Source organism: Tauraco erythrolophus, chromosome 5 (genome assembly GCF_009769465.1).
Source record: "Tauraco erythrolophus isolate bTauEry1 chromosome 5, bTauEry1.pri, whole genome shotgun sequence".
In the NCBI taxonomy this organism is placed as follows: Eukaryota; Metazoa; Chordata; class Aves; order Musophagiformes; family Musophagidae; genus Tauraco; species Tauraco erythrolophus.
Window position 1 is genome coordinate 70070274 of NC_141469.1, and position 14370 is coordinate 70084643.

Here is a 14370-nt window from a genome sequence, read left to right on the forward strand (position 1 = left end):
ACCCACTTGGTGATGTCCTCATAAAAGGCTATCAGGTTTGTCAAGCACGACTTCCACTTAGTGAAGCCATGTTGACTGCCTCTAATGACCCTCTTATCCTTGATATGCCTAGAGACAGCACCAAGGATAAGTTGTTCCATTATCTTTCCAGGGATGGAGGTGAGGCTGACCGGTCTATAGTTACCTGGGTCTTCCTTCTTGCCCTTTTTGAAGACTGGAGTGACATTTGCTTTCCTCCAAGTCCTCAGGCACCTCTCCTGTTCCCCATGATTTAGCATAGATGATGGCGAGTGGCCTGGCAATGACATCCGCCAGCTCCCTCAGCACCTGCGGGTGCATTCCATCAGGACCCATGGACTTATGGATGGCCGGGTTGCTTAACTGGTCCCTAACCAAGTCCTCATCAACCAGGGTAGACTCCTCCTCTATCCTGGCTTCCACAGGAGCCTCAGGGTTTCGGGACTCATCAGGATAGCCTCCAGCAGTATAGACTGAGGCAAAGAAGGCATTCAGTAACTCTGCCTTCTTCTTATCCTCTGTCACAAGGGCACTCTTCTCGTTCACCAGTGGGCCTACATTGCCTCTAGTGTTAGTTTTATCTGCAATGTATTTAAAGAAGCCCTTTCTGTTGTCCTTGACCTTTCTTGCAAGGTTTAATTCCAAGGAGGCCTTAGCTTTCCTAGTTGCCTCCCTACATCCTCGGACAGCAGACCTATATTCCTCCCAAGTGGCCTGCCCCTCCTTCCATGATCTGTACATTCTCTTTTTCCACTTGAGTTTGCCCAACAGTTCTCCATTTAACCATGCAGGTCTCTTGATGCCCTTTCTTGACTTCCTACCTGTTGGGATGCACTGGTCTTGAGCTCAGAAGAAGAGGTCCTTGAAGGCTAACCAACTATCTTGGGCTCCTTTACCTTCCAGTACTCTGTCCCATGAACAGTGATAGTAGGCAAACAGAAGAGTACTGGGAAAACCAATGCTGCTCTCAGTCAGGGCTGTCACAGCTTCTCCTCTCCTCACCCTTTGTCACTCATTCTTCTCTCCTCCTTTGCACCAGCTTTGGTGTTCACAAAAACATTTCAGGGAATGGATCCACTGAACACCAGGCATGGCAAAAAGAATGTTTAAAATCAGTCCAAACAAGCATCTATTTCAATACGTAGAACCATCATGTTCTACTATATTATAATCTATGCCATAGACATGATGTGCTGTAAAATGCCCCATGGCAGGAAAAGCTCTGGCTGGAACTTGCAATCAACCTCTAAAATGCAAATTCCCAGCAAAACAAGCCTCATTCCTTCCAGCTCTCGTAATTTCCCATTGGATTTTCTGATGGTGGGAGAGATTTATGTTTTGCCTCTTTAATAGTTCCTCTATCCTATTCAAATTCTACTTTAGTGGCCACACCCAATTTTGCCTTATTATTTATTATTCTTTAAGCTACTTCTGTCAAAAAACAATAAATATTTCTGTACAAATTATGTATAGAATAGAATAAACCACTATGCAACATGAAAGAAAGATGCTGGACTGCATGAAACATTTTGTAAAGTGTTTTGGAGTAAAAAAGCACGAAAATGCTCTGACTAGTGGAAATCTAAAAAGTTTTAAGTACTTAAAATTCAATAGGTGACACTTCTTTCTTTGAAGCTTCACGAGTTCCAAAATACAATGTCTCTCACTCACCAGCTTACAGTTTTTGATCCTAATCGGTTTGTCCCTTGTATTTCCGGTGACTAAATTAGCTCAACCAAAAGGTTATTAGTCTATTTACTTCATATTCTAAGGAATGATATATATGATATATTTATTTACAAAAAAACAGCATTGAAAACGTCTACTTCTCAAGCATTATTTTTTTAAGTGATTGAACTAGACAAATCTAAAATCCACGGTTTTATACTCAACAGTTCTTACAATATAGTTGAGTAGAAGTACAAAATACGTACAATCTTTGTTTACAGGGGTCAATTATACTTTCTTAGTTATTCTATCTATGTCCTCTGAATACAGCAGATAGTTTATCTTTTGCAATATTATTCTCAAAAGATGTGACTGCAGTAAACTGTTAGAACGAGGACATTTCTGGAAGTATCTTCCAACACACTTAGTGGATCAGTCATAATATTTACATATACTCAAGCACTTTAAAATCTCAAGTTGTATTAACCAGCTGTCATCTTAGTGTCAAACTCCGGTCATTTTAATGTGAAATAAGGGTCAGCACATGATTTCAGCTATTAGTAAAACATTTCTTAGCTACTGAACCCCTATTAAACTACAAATGCCAGTTTCCCACAGCAAGGCTCTCCTTGAGCTTCTTCTACTCTGCATTTTATTCAGAATAAAATAGCTGAATTAAAGAAGACAAAATAAATATAATGCATCAACACAAATTATTTAAATGCTACCCATATGGCTGACCGGACTGCACATAATGAAGACATTTTTCAGCAAGTAGCACAAACCTGGTCTGTGATTGCTAGTTTTTATGAAGTGAGGGTGAATTTTTATAGACTGGGCAATGCAGAACTGCAGCAGAACTGCACTGAACTCCCACAGGCTAGTACAGATTTAAAAATTTGCGTCTGTGTGTCTAGGGTTCTTCACTGCCAAACATAGAAAAACTCACTTTATAGAACAGGAAAACAGCTCCAAAGACCCCGCTATTAAGACTGAACATTACAGACACATTTAAAGTTTTTTACTTTTTTCAGGAGGCCATACATGTATAAAACCAAACAAGCTTGCTAGTTTCTGTTAAAAAACCCAGGCTATTATCAAAGTATTGACAAATAAACAGAAAGTATACTTTTACCAATTGAGAGTTTAAAAACCTCACGTGTTATTACATATAAAAAAAAAGATTAGGTGTGTTTGGCTTTTTTTTTAATTAACAGCTTGTATCACTTTAAGCTCATCAGAAGAGCATAATCCAAATGAAAACTGATTAAGTGTTCCAACTGGAAAACTGAATACCATGCTCAACAGAACTTTACAGTAAAAGCCTTCCATTCCAAACAGAAAATAAACAACAAATCACTCTAATGTATGGCATGTCTATATACAATAACTTCAAATTCTTCTCTGCGCTTAAGAATCTCAACTGCAATTTTAATAATGCTTCAGAAAACTTCTGTGCAAGTACACTCATGTGCCCCACTGGTTTGCAACAAAACCAATGCAAATTAAAAAAGCATTAGAAAAAAATGTTAGAGAATAGATATGAAAACCTCAGTCTTTCACTTTCGATTATGGAAGATTTTTAAAAGATGCCACCTTCCCAAACTTCTCACTTGCAGGTGTAACTCCTTGTCCATATTGCAAAGCACAAACACATATATGCTTCAGCCCATTCCAACATACAAGTAGCATTCCTTTATCTTATCTTTTCTTTCTGACTCAGAGGATGATATTTCATAAGAAACAGGGAATTTCAAATGAGCACAATGCCTTGAGATGGTTGTCCTTCTACTGATTTTCAGAAGTAAAGATCTACCATAAATGGATGGTGGTGGTGAATAAGCACTCTTAAATTGATCAGAAATTACATAGTGCTCTGCTCTTATGAGGCTTAAATTTTATTATCCTTTACATACACAAATACACAAAAAAATCTTATATACAAAAATGTTTTTAAGTAATCAAAGCTGCAAAATGAGTCAAAAGTTAAGAAACACTGACATTAAGACTTTAAATTCACTAGAAGAGCTAAAAAGCACATCTCACATTGGAGAAATAACATATTAAGTCTCTGCTGTGAAGCATTAGGAAGATCGCTCCTCAACAAAACAGTTGTCATATGCTTTTTAACCACAGAAAGAAAAAGAATCTATTTTCATCTTACTGTTGCTCCCTACAAAGTCTGTAAAACTGTACCTGAAAACTCCCTCAAAAAGTTCATCAGGCAAACAGCTCAAAAGTTTTTGAATCAAGTGATTTAAATTTAGCCTAAGTGAAAGCCACCAAAACTCAGGTTTTAGTACTGGCTATTAAAGAAATTAATACTTTTCTTTTACCTACAATTTATAGTTCTTATATTATGATACTATTACCAAAATAAAACTGCCTGCCAAATCTAGCTCAGGGCTACACAAGTAGCGACTAGCAGGCTGAAACAACAAGAGTGACAGGGCTCCGGAATTTCATCTCTAAAAATGTCACTGATAAATGCTGGTAAATCTGAAAGCCTAGGCTCAGTGCTGCCTCCTTCTCAGATACAGGCACACCAGAAAATCCCATGGACCAAAGCTGGAGCTCTTACGATTCCCCATCCCTATTCTGAACCATCAAATCTCCTTTCTCTATCCCTCTTCTCCTCTACTCCCCATTCCTCAATTTTAGCCAGCCTGGTGCCCTTAAATATTGGTGGAGTCCCTTTCCAGCATTCCTTACAGGGAAAGCAGAACCAAGGACTCCGATTCAAATTCTTTTGTGGTTATGCTTCCTTCCACTATTTCAGGAAACCATCTATAAAGCAGGTAATACAGTATTTTCTAACGTTACTAGATGTTAGAAAGCTTAGTCGATGGTTTCTTTACATAGTTTGCTAAAGATTTCTAGATGGCAGGTGCTATATATGAAAATTACTATCTGTACAACTGTCCACACATCACAGAGTAACAAACAAAACTGCTATTAAGGTGCAAGAAAAATATAGTTAAAAATAATACTGTACAATCACCAGATATAAGTCTAAACAGAAAAGCAAAATTTTTCCTTTTTTTCTTTTTTCCTTTTTGTCTAGTACAGACCAAACAAGTGTTCTTTGTTTCTTAAAGATCACTCTCAATATGTCCAAAAAATAGTAGAACGAAGCATTTCAGTTCAGGTGACATCACCCTACAAGTCAACAATTCCTCCCTTCTCCTTACTGCTGGTTATGAAGGATTTATAATTTGTTCCTGCTTTTCCTATTTTTCATTAAAAGAATATACAAAATAAGAAAGAAGAGTTATTTGCAATCATTCTCATAGTCACTACCTCTCCTCCTGGATGAGAACTAACACAGGAGAGCTGTGACCAAGCTGGCAATCCTTGAAACACAGGACTTTCCTGCTTAAAGGGTGCCTCTGTTTTCACCAAGAAGTTACACACGTTTAAAACCTCACTTGGTGTGCATCCCCACAGCTGCCACCATTTTGGCAGAATAAAGCCACACAAGGTTACACCATAGATAGATCCATGTGGGATGTGCAAAACCACATCCGATAGGCATGTTCCAGTCACGTACGAGACAGCAGCCACAGCTATTTTTGCTCAACACCCAGCGAGAAAAAGTGGTGCAGCACTGTACAAAAAGGGACCTCAGGTGCTTCAGGTGCTCGCTGCCCAGAGCACTTACTCAGGGTATGGGAGGTTCAAGTTCTGGGCTCTTCTCTGCCTGTGGATGCTCCAGCCCTTCCGTAAGAGTGACCAAACTCCCATGGGGTATGCTCTGCTTCTTGCTTGGAGAATTATTATTACTTGGAGAATAGTAATCATTTGCACAAATGGCTCAGTGAAACAAAGGGGGAAGAAAAAGCCACGGGACAAAGGAGTGGGGAAATGAACATCAGGTGCTGTTATTAGGAATTCACCTAGGGCAACAATAATCATCTCTGTTCTGGCTTCTGTTCCCAAGATTACTTATACATCTATCTGACGAGTTTTAATTAAAGTTTTTTCTATGGAGCTCTCTGTTTCAAGACAATTAAGCAGCAGGCATTCCTTGTTCTGCTCTTCACAGCAAGTTCTGGCGTTCTACACCACTGTCAGAAACAAAGCATCATTAAGCTGATTCAGGTATCGGAACACTGCTAATTATTGTTTGGCACAAATTATTGTATCGCACAAATTATTTTTCTTTTGCTAAGTCTCGCTGAAGAAAATAAGTAAAGAAAAAAGACTCTTCATAACCACTGCCTTAAAAGTATTCCACATCAATAAGCAGCCTACTGAGCATTAAGATCCCAAATCTGACCCTTCTCTGCATACACAGAATTTATCTGTGCAGGTAATATGGAAATCTACCACACAAGAGCAACTGACAGAAGCGACTGTATGAAGCAGTTTCAATATATCTTCAACAAACTAAAAGGATGACTATTTATGGGGTTGTTCAAGCACTTGCAAGCATGTCAGTAAACAGCTCTGATACCCTCTGATACAAGTAATTCACATCATGGAGGCCAAAAACCTTGCTGCAGTCCTGTACCTGGCAAGCAGAAGTGCTATTTATCACTGCATGCTCCGGATGATTCCAGAAATATGCTCTTTCCCATTGCTGCTCATTACCAGAAGTTCTATTAATTGAAACGAACATTTATTTAGTTTATTTTAGCAAGTAACTGCTACAGGATGTTTTTCCTTTAGGAAACAAAACCAGCACCCCAACCATTGTCCACGCAGATTGCCTAACCTGATTCTACACAGGAACGCATCCATTTCATCCCACAGTGCTCCGATTAACATGAACGGAGAGGTTGCCAGCCACCTTAAGATACAGATGTTCACATATTATGGTAACTCAGTTTCAATACTGTACACACTCCACTCAATGCAGGTATCGTAGATTTTTGACTTTTTTTCATTCTGTGAAGAATACTGGCGAAAGGAAGACACTGAAACCTTAATAAATCTAGCACTTTCAGACTTCAAACAAGGTTTATACCTACAGTAGTTGCTTTATAAAAGAAGCAGCACAGATTGAGAATTTGGAGAGACAAGTACACGTCCATTAGCCTTGAATCTTACAAATAAGCAATTGTTTTAAAATCCATTCAGCTTTCTTTTGTTAAAAAAAAATAATTGCTAGGGGATTATCTATGCATATATAGAATAAAAAAATAAAAAATATATAGCTTTACTTTCGAGTATGTTACATAGTCTATTTGAATAATGAAAAAGAAGAAATTTCAATTACGAATCCTTAACTAATATACAGAAACAGTAGCTTGACTCAATTGTGAAAATATCGTCTTTTATTCATTAGAAAAAACAGTCTTTAGAAGCAACTTAAATCTGTGCTAAATGCTGATCTACTAACCAGCCTTTAGAATGGCAAAATTGTTCAAAAGTATCGCATTGAATACTCCTAATCAGTTCTACATGATCATACCCTATCTTGTAGGAAAAAAACAAAGAGAAAAACCAAATAATTTATAATCATGCACTGACCTTGCCTCTATAAACACAACTCAAAAAAAACCCAATCCCACCCTGCTGCCACTCTAAAGACTACCAAATAGAACACACACTTTCATACAATTTTGAATCCACTGAAAATAAAATGTTTATTAGCTCCTTAACTGCAAGGCAACACTTATACACCCCATTAATCAGTATTCTAGATTTGCTATGGAAGTCCAGAGATTCCAGTTAAGCTCATGTAATTTAATTTTGAAGATCTATGTAAATCCTTGATATACTTTTCCATAACATATGTAGAATACACTGAAAAATATCTGAGCTCTAGTCTTCAAAATAAGCTGTCCAAATTTTAAATGGATAATAAAAGTGGGATGAGTATACATAATGTAAGCAGCATTTCACAACATATGAATGTGCTGCTTACAATTGAGATGGATACAGTGGTGACACTTAAAGTGACTTGGGAGGAGAACAGAAGGGAGAAAGAAAAACAAAATAGAAGAGTTTGCTTGAAATAGTCAAAAGTAAGTCCTCCTAGAAAGTGAAGAGAATCCAATGACATTTACAAAGAACAAATGTAAAATATTTTTTGGAACAAACATCTGGTAGAATGTTGCACATTCTACCATGTGCAATGTCTGTGCACAATAGAAGCACAGACCATTTCACAATAGGTGACTCTTATGCAAATACATAAAATATACACTCAAAACTAAGATGAACACAATTAAATTGTAGATTTTGACTTTACCTCACAAGTCAATTAAAAAAAAAATCCTGCAATAGTTGCAGTATACCACAAATTCATGCAAAATTAAATGTTAAAAGATTAATTTGAGGTTAGACTTAATAGTGCAGGATCAGAATTTGGGTTAGGTAGTTAATGTACACCACGAATAAAGAATTAGATGCAGGTCATTAGCATTCTCACTGCAGTATCATATTAAAAAGTTTTGAATTATATCTGAAAGGTGTAATTACCTACACAGGCAGCTACACTAATTAAACAGGTTAGAAGTAGAGCAGTACCTATAAAAATCCTTTGCGGTAACATCAGATAACTAAGTGCTGAAGAGAACCTTCAAAACTCTCAAACTGTACAGCTCTTCATAAACTACCATGTTGTAGCCAGACACTGTGATAAATTTTTGCCAGCTGAATAACGTTCTTCATGTTTATTGCCAGTGAAGTGTAATAGCATTACTGAGTTTTAATAGCATGGTAAAACAGAGTAAGACAGCGTTGCAAATCAGTGTAACCAAAGGTAGGAAAACAAAGACAATTGAGCAAAGGGAAAAGAGGCAGGAAGGGATAGTAGTAGCAATGGAAGGATAAAGAGTCTCAAAGGAACAAAAAGGTGGACTTCCAGAACGTTCATTTTATCATTTGGCTAGTGTCTGCAGGTCCTATTTCTACACCAAACATAAATATCTTTTAAAAAATTACAACTTCATTATGCACAGTGCAATGAAACTGAACATGACTAAGTCTTCGGGTGCTAGTCACGCTCAGGAGAAAAAACCCAAACTTTAAAGTTCCTAGAAGATTATGTGAATATTTACCCATGCCAGTTCCAGCTGGTGCAACCTCTCTGGAGAAGATTTCTACAGCTTCTTTTTGCTTATGGTGTACAGCAAGCCAAATAACAGCTTCCCGAGGACCCTGCTTCAAAAAGTAGAAATTAGATTAGCTTAGACGCAGAACATCAGTTAAATTTACCAAACTGAAAACTAACTGTAGCTTTGCATTCAATTTAAATCTAATGGAAATGTTTAGGGCTCACTGCTACAAATTATAATTTTCATTCAGTGACTTTTCATGCAGCATCACTACCATTTTCTTTTAATGTTTCATTATCTTTTTTGTTTTGTTATACAAAATCAACTATTGGATATTTCAGACTGCTAGGACACTGTGCTGCTTCTCTAGCACTCTCAAAAAATCAAGTACTTTAACTAACAGTACTTGACAAGAAACTAAATACTTGGCTTCACTCTCAGTGGAACTGGCAAACAAACTTTCCTCTTGTAATAAAAGTGCACTGAGAATACTTTGGGGTCAAGCTAGAATGCCAGGTTTACTTCCCCTAGCGTCAAGTAGTAAGCAGATCTGCTCACAGAAAAGAATTCAAACCTAACCCTTGGGAGTTAAATGGGAGAACAGAACTTGTAAAAGCCACCATGTTTCCAGAGAAGAGAGCAGACACTCCTCTAAAGGTAAACCCAACCAGTACTCTGCTCCCTAATCTATAGTCAACTAACATATCCACTCTTGCAGATCAGCATTCTCTCACTTCATGATTTTACTTCACTAAAAATCTCTTTTCTGCCACTGAAAGATCTACAACTGGAAACAATACACTGGCAAAAGCCTTAGAGTGAACATTAGGTCTCACTGATGGCAAAGACTGTATTTATTAAAAAATCTGCATTTACCAGGAAGAACCACCTTTGGATCTCTTAAAAAAAAAAGTGAAACCTGCTCAAAATACAAGTCTGTCCCTAAGTGTTCCTTAATAGTCCCAAAGTGCAAGCACAACCGTTTCCACCATAGATACAAAATGGAACTGCACAAGGTCTCAAAATCTACTGGTCAGGAGTTTCTCACACAGCACTACTTCAACTACGCATTCTCCTGCAAGGTATTTCTTCTCTCCAGTACCCAGCTCTGTGGGAGTCAGCTTTTTTTTGTTAATGAGCACAAAGAAAGCTTTCAAAGGTTCATTGGTAACCTTACATGAAATTCTTGGTTCACTTAAATGAATGCAAAATTCAAAGAAGGAAGAGCTTGACTACAAGACACTAGGGGATTTCTTCCAGTGCTTATGTCCTTTTTAATGTCAACAGGAAAGGATGTACCTCATGAAAGCATGGAAAACATACCAAAGTTTGGAGTTGTTGGGGTTTTTTTTCTGTTATTCTACAGAGCTCAGAGGACTTCATAACTCTCCAAATGTCCTGTCTAAAGAATTCTTGTAGATTTGGTAGCTGTTCTACTAAAAATAGAGAAAAGTAAATGAAAATTGAACATATAGCTACTGAAGAGGACATCTTCCTGGAAGAAGGGAACAATTGGATTTGAAAGAGCCAAGCCTTTCTGAATCTATGCCAGATGTTTGCTACATCAGGAAACTAATCTACATGACTAAATAACCCATTTTTAGTTTATTTCAATTTTTTTCCTTACATGTAATAGTTTCTGAAGCATTTAATAGCTTCTCAGTTGTGCATAAAATCATGAATACTTTTATAGAACAGTTTTCCTCCTACTGTAACACTTCTAACAGGTTTTAGCAAAAAGTCTATTTCTTTATAAATCCAGAAAACAGTGACGTTTCTGAAAGCAGAGATTAAACACTCAGCAGACAGGAAGGATATAGATGCTACTAGAATGCAAAACAGCCCCAGCTTCAAAATGCAGAGGTTCAGATGTAGAACAGAGTGGACACGTTTTTTTGGTCAGATGAAAAGAATGACTCCTTAAAGGAGTCCTCTCTCCTCAGGGCTAAGGAACGGCATTATCCTACACACCCCAAATTTTTCATGACTTAACACTGAAAAGACAGAAGAACCTTTCTTCATGCTAACGGCATCTTTCCTCTGATAGGTAGGAACAGGAGAGAAAAGATAAACACCTTGAATTTGCTATTATATGTAGGCAGTTGTCAGATGAACTGAATCAAAGTTGTGATCAAACAAAACCACGTCTCATCCTCCTTGCTTTATGTTTTGATATTTATTCATCACTACCCAAAGTTGAATGGGTGTCCCTGATTTCAAGAACAACAAGCCAAGTTGAAAACAATTCTAAAATTACTTGAAGCAATTGTCAATTTACACAGCTAGCAGTGAAAAATGCTAGACTATTATGCCTAACAAAATATAAACTTACTCATCAGAATGCTAGTAAATTTAACAGTATCATAACAAAACAAACTGACCTCTCCCCCAAAGTTTAAGACTTAACCTTTTAAACTTAAAAATCATTCTTCTTCCTCTTCAAAATAACCTGAGAAACTTCATGCTGGGTCTGAACTCCTAAATTGCCCATCTTTTAACACATCTCCTAACTCTAGTGCTACTTATTTTAGTTGCCCACATTTCTGTAAAGCTGCATTATTTAAAAACATTACATAAACCAGCACATTGAATATTAGCTTTTGAAATACTGATGTCTTGTATATATTAGTATCATTTTCCTGTGTGTATACATTACATTTTTCCCAAAAACAATAATGTTGAACATGTTAACATTCGAAATCTCAAGTCAATTTCAGGAATTTAAGTCACTTCAGCAATGTAGGAACGTAGATGTATTTCCTAGTGGCAGCTGCTGAAATGGTGTTTATCATAAATGTTGTAATAAGCTGCACCAAGCATTCTGGCTACTGTGAGAATATCCCAAAGAGACCGTTACGTTAACAGACTAATAAATCTTCTATTCTAACTAAAATACACAGCAAAACCTCAACATGAACAAGCTCACTTATGCCAGCTTATACCAAGGGAGAAAATCTTCCCGACTTTATAGTTGGTGATCAGCTAAAACCCAGTAATGAAAGGCCTTCTTGGTTTAGTATGTTTAAACCTAACTCCTAAGTATTTATCAAGTTGAAAGATGATTTTTCTCAACTTCCTATCCTAGTGGCATATCCACACAGTTACTCTGAGATACTGTAATGGTAAATATACTTGCATTCATCTTTCCTAAATTCCCCTATGTAGATGTACTCACAGGGTAATACACACAGTTCGATTCTCAGTCTCCAAGCTCCCAGCCTGGAAAATACCTACCACAATACTATCATGTAGGAAATCCTGCGAACTTGATTCACATTTTTATTAGTTTATCTCAATACCAATGTAGGCAAACGCTAAAAATAAAAGTTTAGCAGAGCCAAGGTAGGAGAGGCTACATTATTCCATCAGATCTTGTCTTACTGAAATGATAGAAATTTCCTTCTATGAATATATATAATCAGATGTCCTGATTAAGATAATATAAATAAGAAACCAACCAATTTTTGCTCTTAAGAAGTTTCACTAGATTGTTATAAAAATCGTTGCTTCACAGAAAACATGCAGCCATGCCACAAACTGAACAAGTCCGTTTTTTTTGGTGGGTTTTTGGTGGTTTTGCTTTTTTTACATTCATTGTTCCCAAAGCTACCAAGAGATTCATTAAATTACTACAAATAATAATTAATAGGAAACACTCTTGCAGAAAACATACTCATGCATTCACATCTGCTTCCTTGTTCTAAACTGTACCAGGTCTTCAACATTGCCTTTAAGTTCTACGTTTACTTCCTTGCCCACAAACGCATGATACAATGGTCTATGAAAATAAGAAGGCGAATCCTGTTCTGAGTCTAGTATTAAACCTGGATATACAGACTATTTTAAAGTCATTTATCTTGCAGTATCGTAATTAAAACAAAAAATAGCAAAACAAAGTTACACTTCATTAAGTCTTAATGTGTTGTAAATTGGTTAACAAAGGGTTAGTAGAAAACTAACAGACACAGCACATATAGTTTTTATATAGCAAACTCTAATACCTGATGTACTACTAATAGCTACCTTTCACATGAAACACATCCAGTATTTCTAAACCATGAACTCATTGACGCTATGACACTGTCATAACCCCTTCTTCCTTTCCAACGGAAAACCGCAGAGCAGGAGATACTAAAACTTAAACACCACTGGGGTTACTCAGTGCTGATTCAGGTCCCTTTCTTGATCATGCTGGGCTGCTGCTGACAAAGCAAGCTATCAGAGTGGCAAGCAACAACATAAACAGGCAGGGAAGACTGAGAAAGAAAAGGAGGAAAGCATTTCTTGATTTCTCAAGGACAGTTTATGTTGTCAGGAACAGTCAATACTCCACACAGCAGCTCAGACTACACTGCACAGGCCTCTGTAAGCCTGGGACATAGTGATTTCACAGTTGTAAAAGCAAACCTTTGCACCCAATTTGACAGACTCGTGTGAGAATTAGTCCAGACACACAAGACATCTACACTGAGCTCCAAATATTGTTTAACTTATCCTGTCTTGTTATTCATAGATGTATTTACTTCTCCTTTTTAAATTTAGACAGTATACTCTTCAAAGCACCAATTGTTTTCCTCATACGTTAATACACTGCCTAACATAACACGGTTCTAGTTTTGAGTACTGTTATTCGCAATCTAAATCGCCAGGTTTAATTTTGTATGGAAAGACATGATAGGAAACAACATTTAAGAGACTACATTATTCGTACCTGAAGCCCCAACAGGCAGATGTTTTCCTTAGGATTCTATAACTTTGTATTTTAAAGGAGTGGGGAGTGGGGTTTGCTTTTCCATTTTTTTCAAGCTACTACCGCTGCTTTCCAGACAAAACCTCCTCTGGTTAGTTTCTTCTAAACTGCTGGGGGAACCAGGTGAAGGGGGAAGGCAATTCAGAGATTTCCTGTATTTCAGCCTCAGCTCCCCCATCCTATTTCAGGCATGTATGGGAAGCACATACAATGGAGATAACAGTCTATTTACTTTTAATATAAGACCTGGGAGTTGGGGCTGGAAATACAGAAAAATACTACAAATACTCAATTTAATTTGAAAAATGTATTTAATGTACCGTAAGCAAGGCAAACTGCACAATAAGGAAGGAGAAACTGTTCTTTTTCAAATCTTTATTCACTCTGTACAACAAGACGGAAAACTTTCTATGTAACAATTTAATTAAAGAATGTATTGCAATGCATAATCATAAGGAGCTGGTACAAACAGAAGACAGACAGGTTCAAAATCTGCAACATCTGTTCCTCTGTTTCAAAATTCTGATCCTGCAATCTTAGTAACACACTTAACATTGCAGGGTTTATGGTCCTGAAAGGAAAAAGACCACATTATACAGCTAATTCATCTTGCTGCTGTGCAGAATGAAATTGAAAGTCAAGCACTAAAATGAACAGTTGCAGATATAACTTGCCAGTTTATAAAAACACTTACTTTCTACAGAAAAGAGCTTGCTGTCTTTCTCCACATCATGGTCTTGGTTCCTATACATACAAACTGTTGCCTATTTTAAGTGTTGGTGCTCTTAAGATCAAACTCAGAGCTGAGTTTTGCCACGTGTACCTTAAGAGAGACTGCCATCGACAAAGAAGAATTAGATACTACTGTTCTGGAGCAAACTAAACTGTCTAAATATTTAAAGTGCGTGTAAGTGAGGACACGATTTA

At 37.1% G+C, this 14370-nt stretch overlaps 1 protein-coding gene across 1 annotated transcript in view; it reads right to left on the minus strand.

Moving 5' to 3' along the window:
* LOC147528743 (uncharacterized) overlaps positions 1–14370 on the minus strand; it is a 69639-nt gene that overhangs the window by 25060 nt on the left and 30209 nt on the right. Inside the window, exon 13 of the mRNA XM_086611920.1 lies at positions 8697–8799. Coding sequence (XP_086468046.1) covers positions 8697–8799 — 103 coding nt within the window. The remainder of the gene's footprint in view (positions 1–8696; positions 8800–14370) is intronic.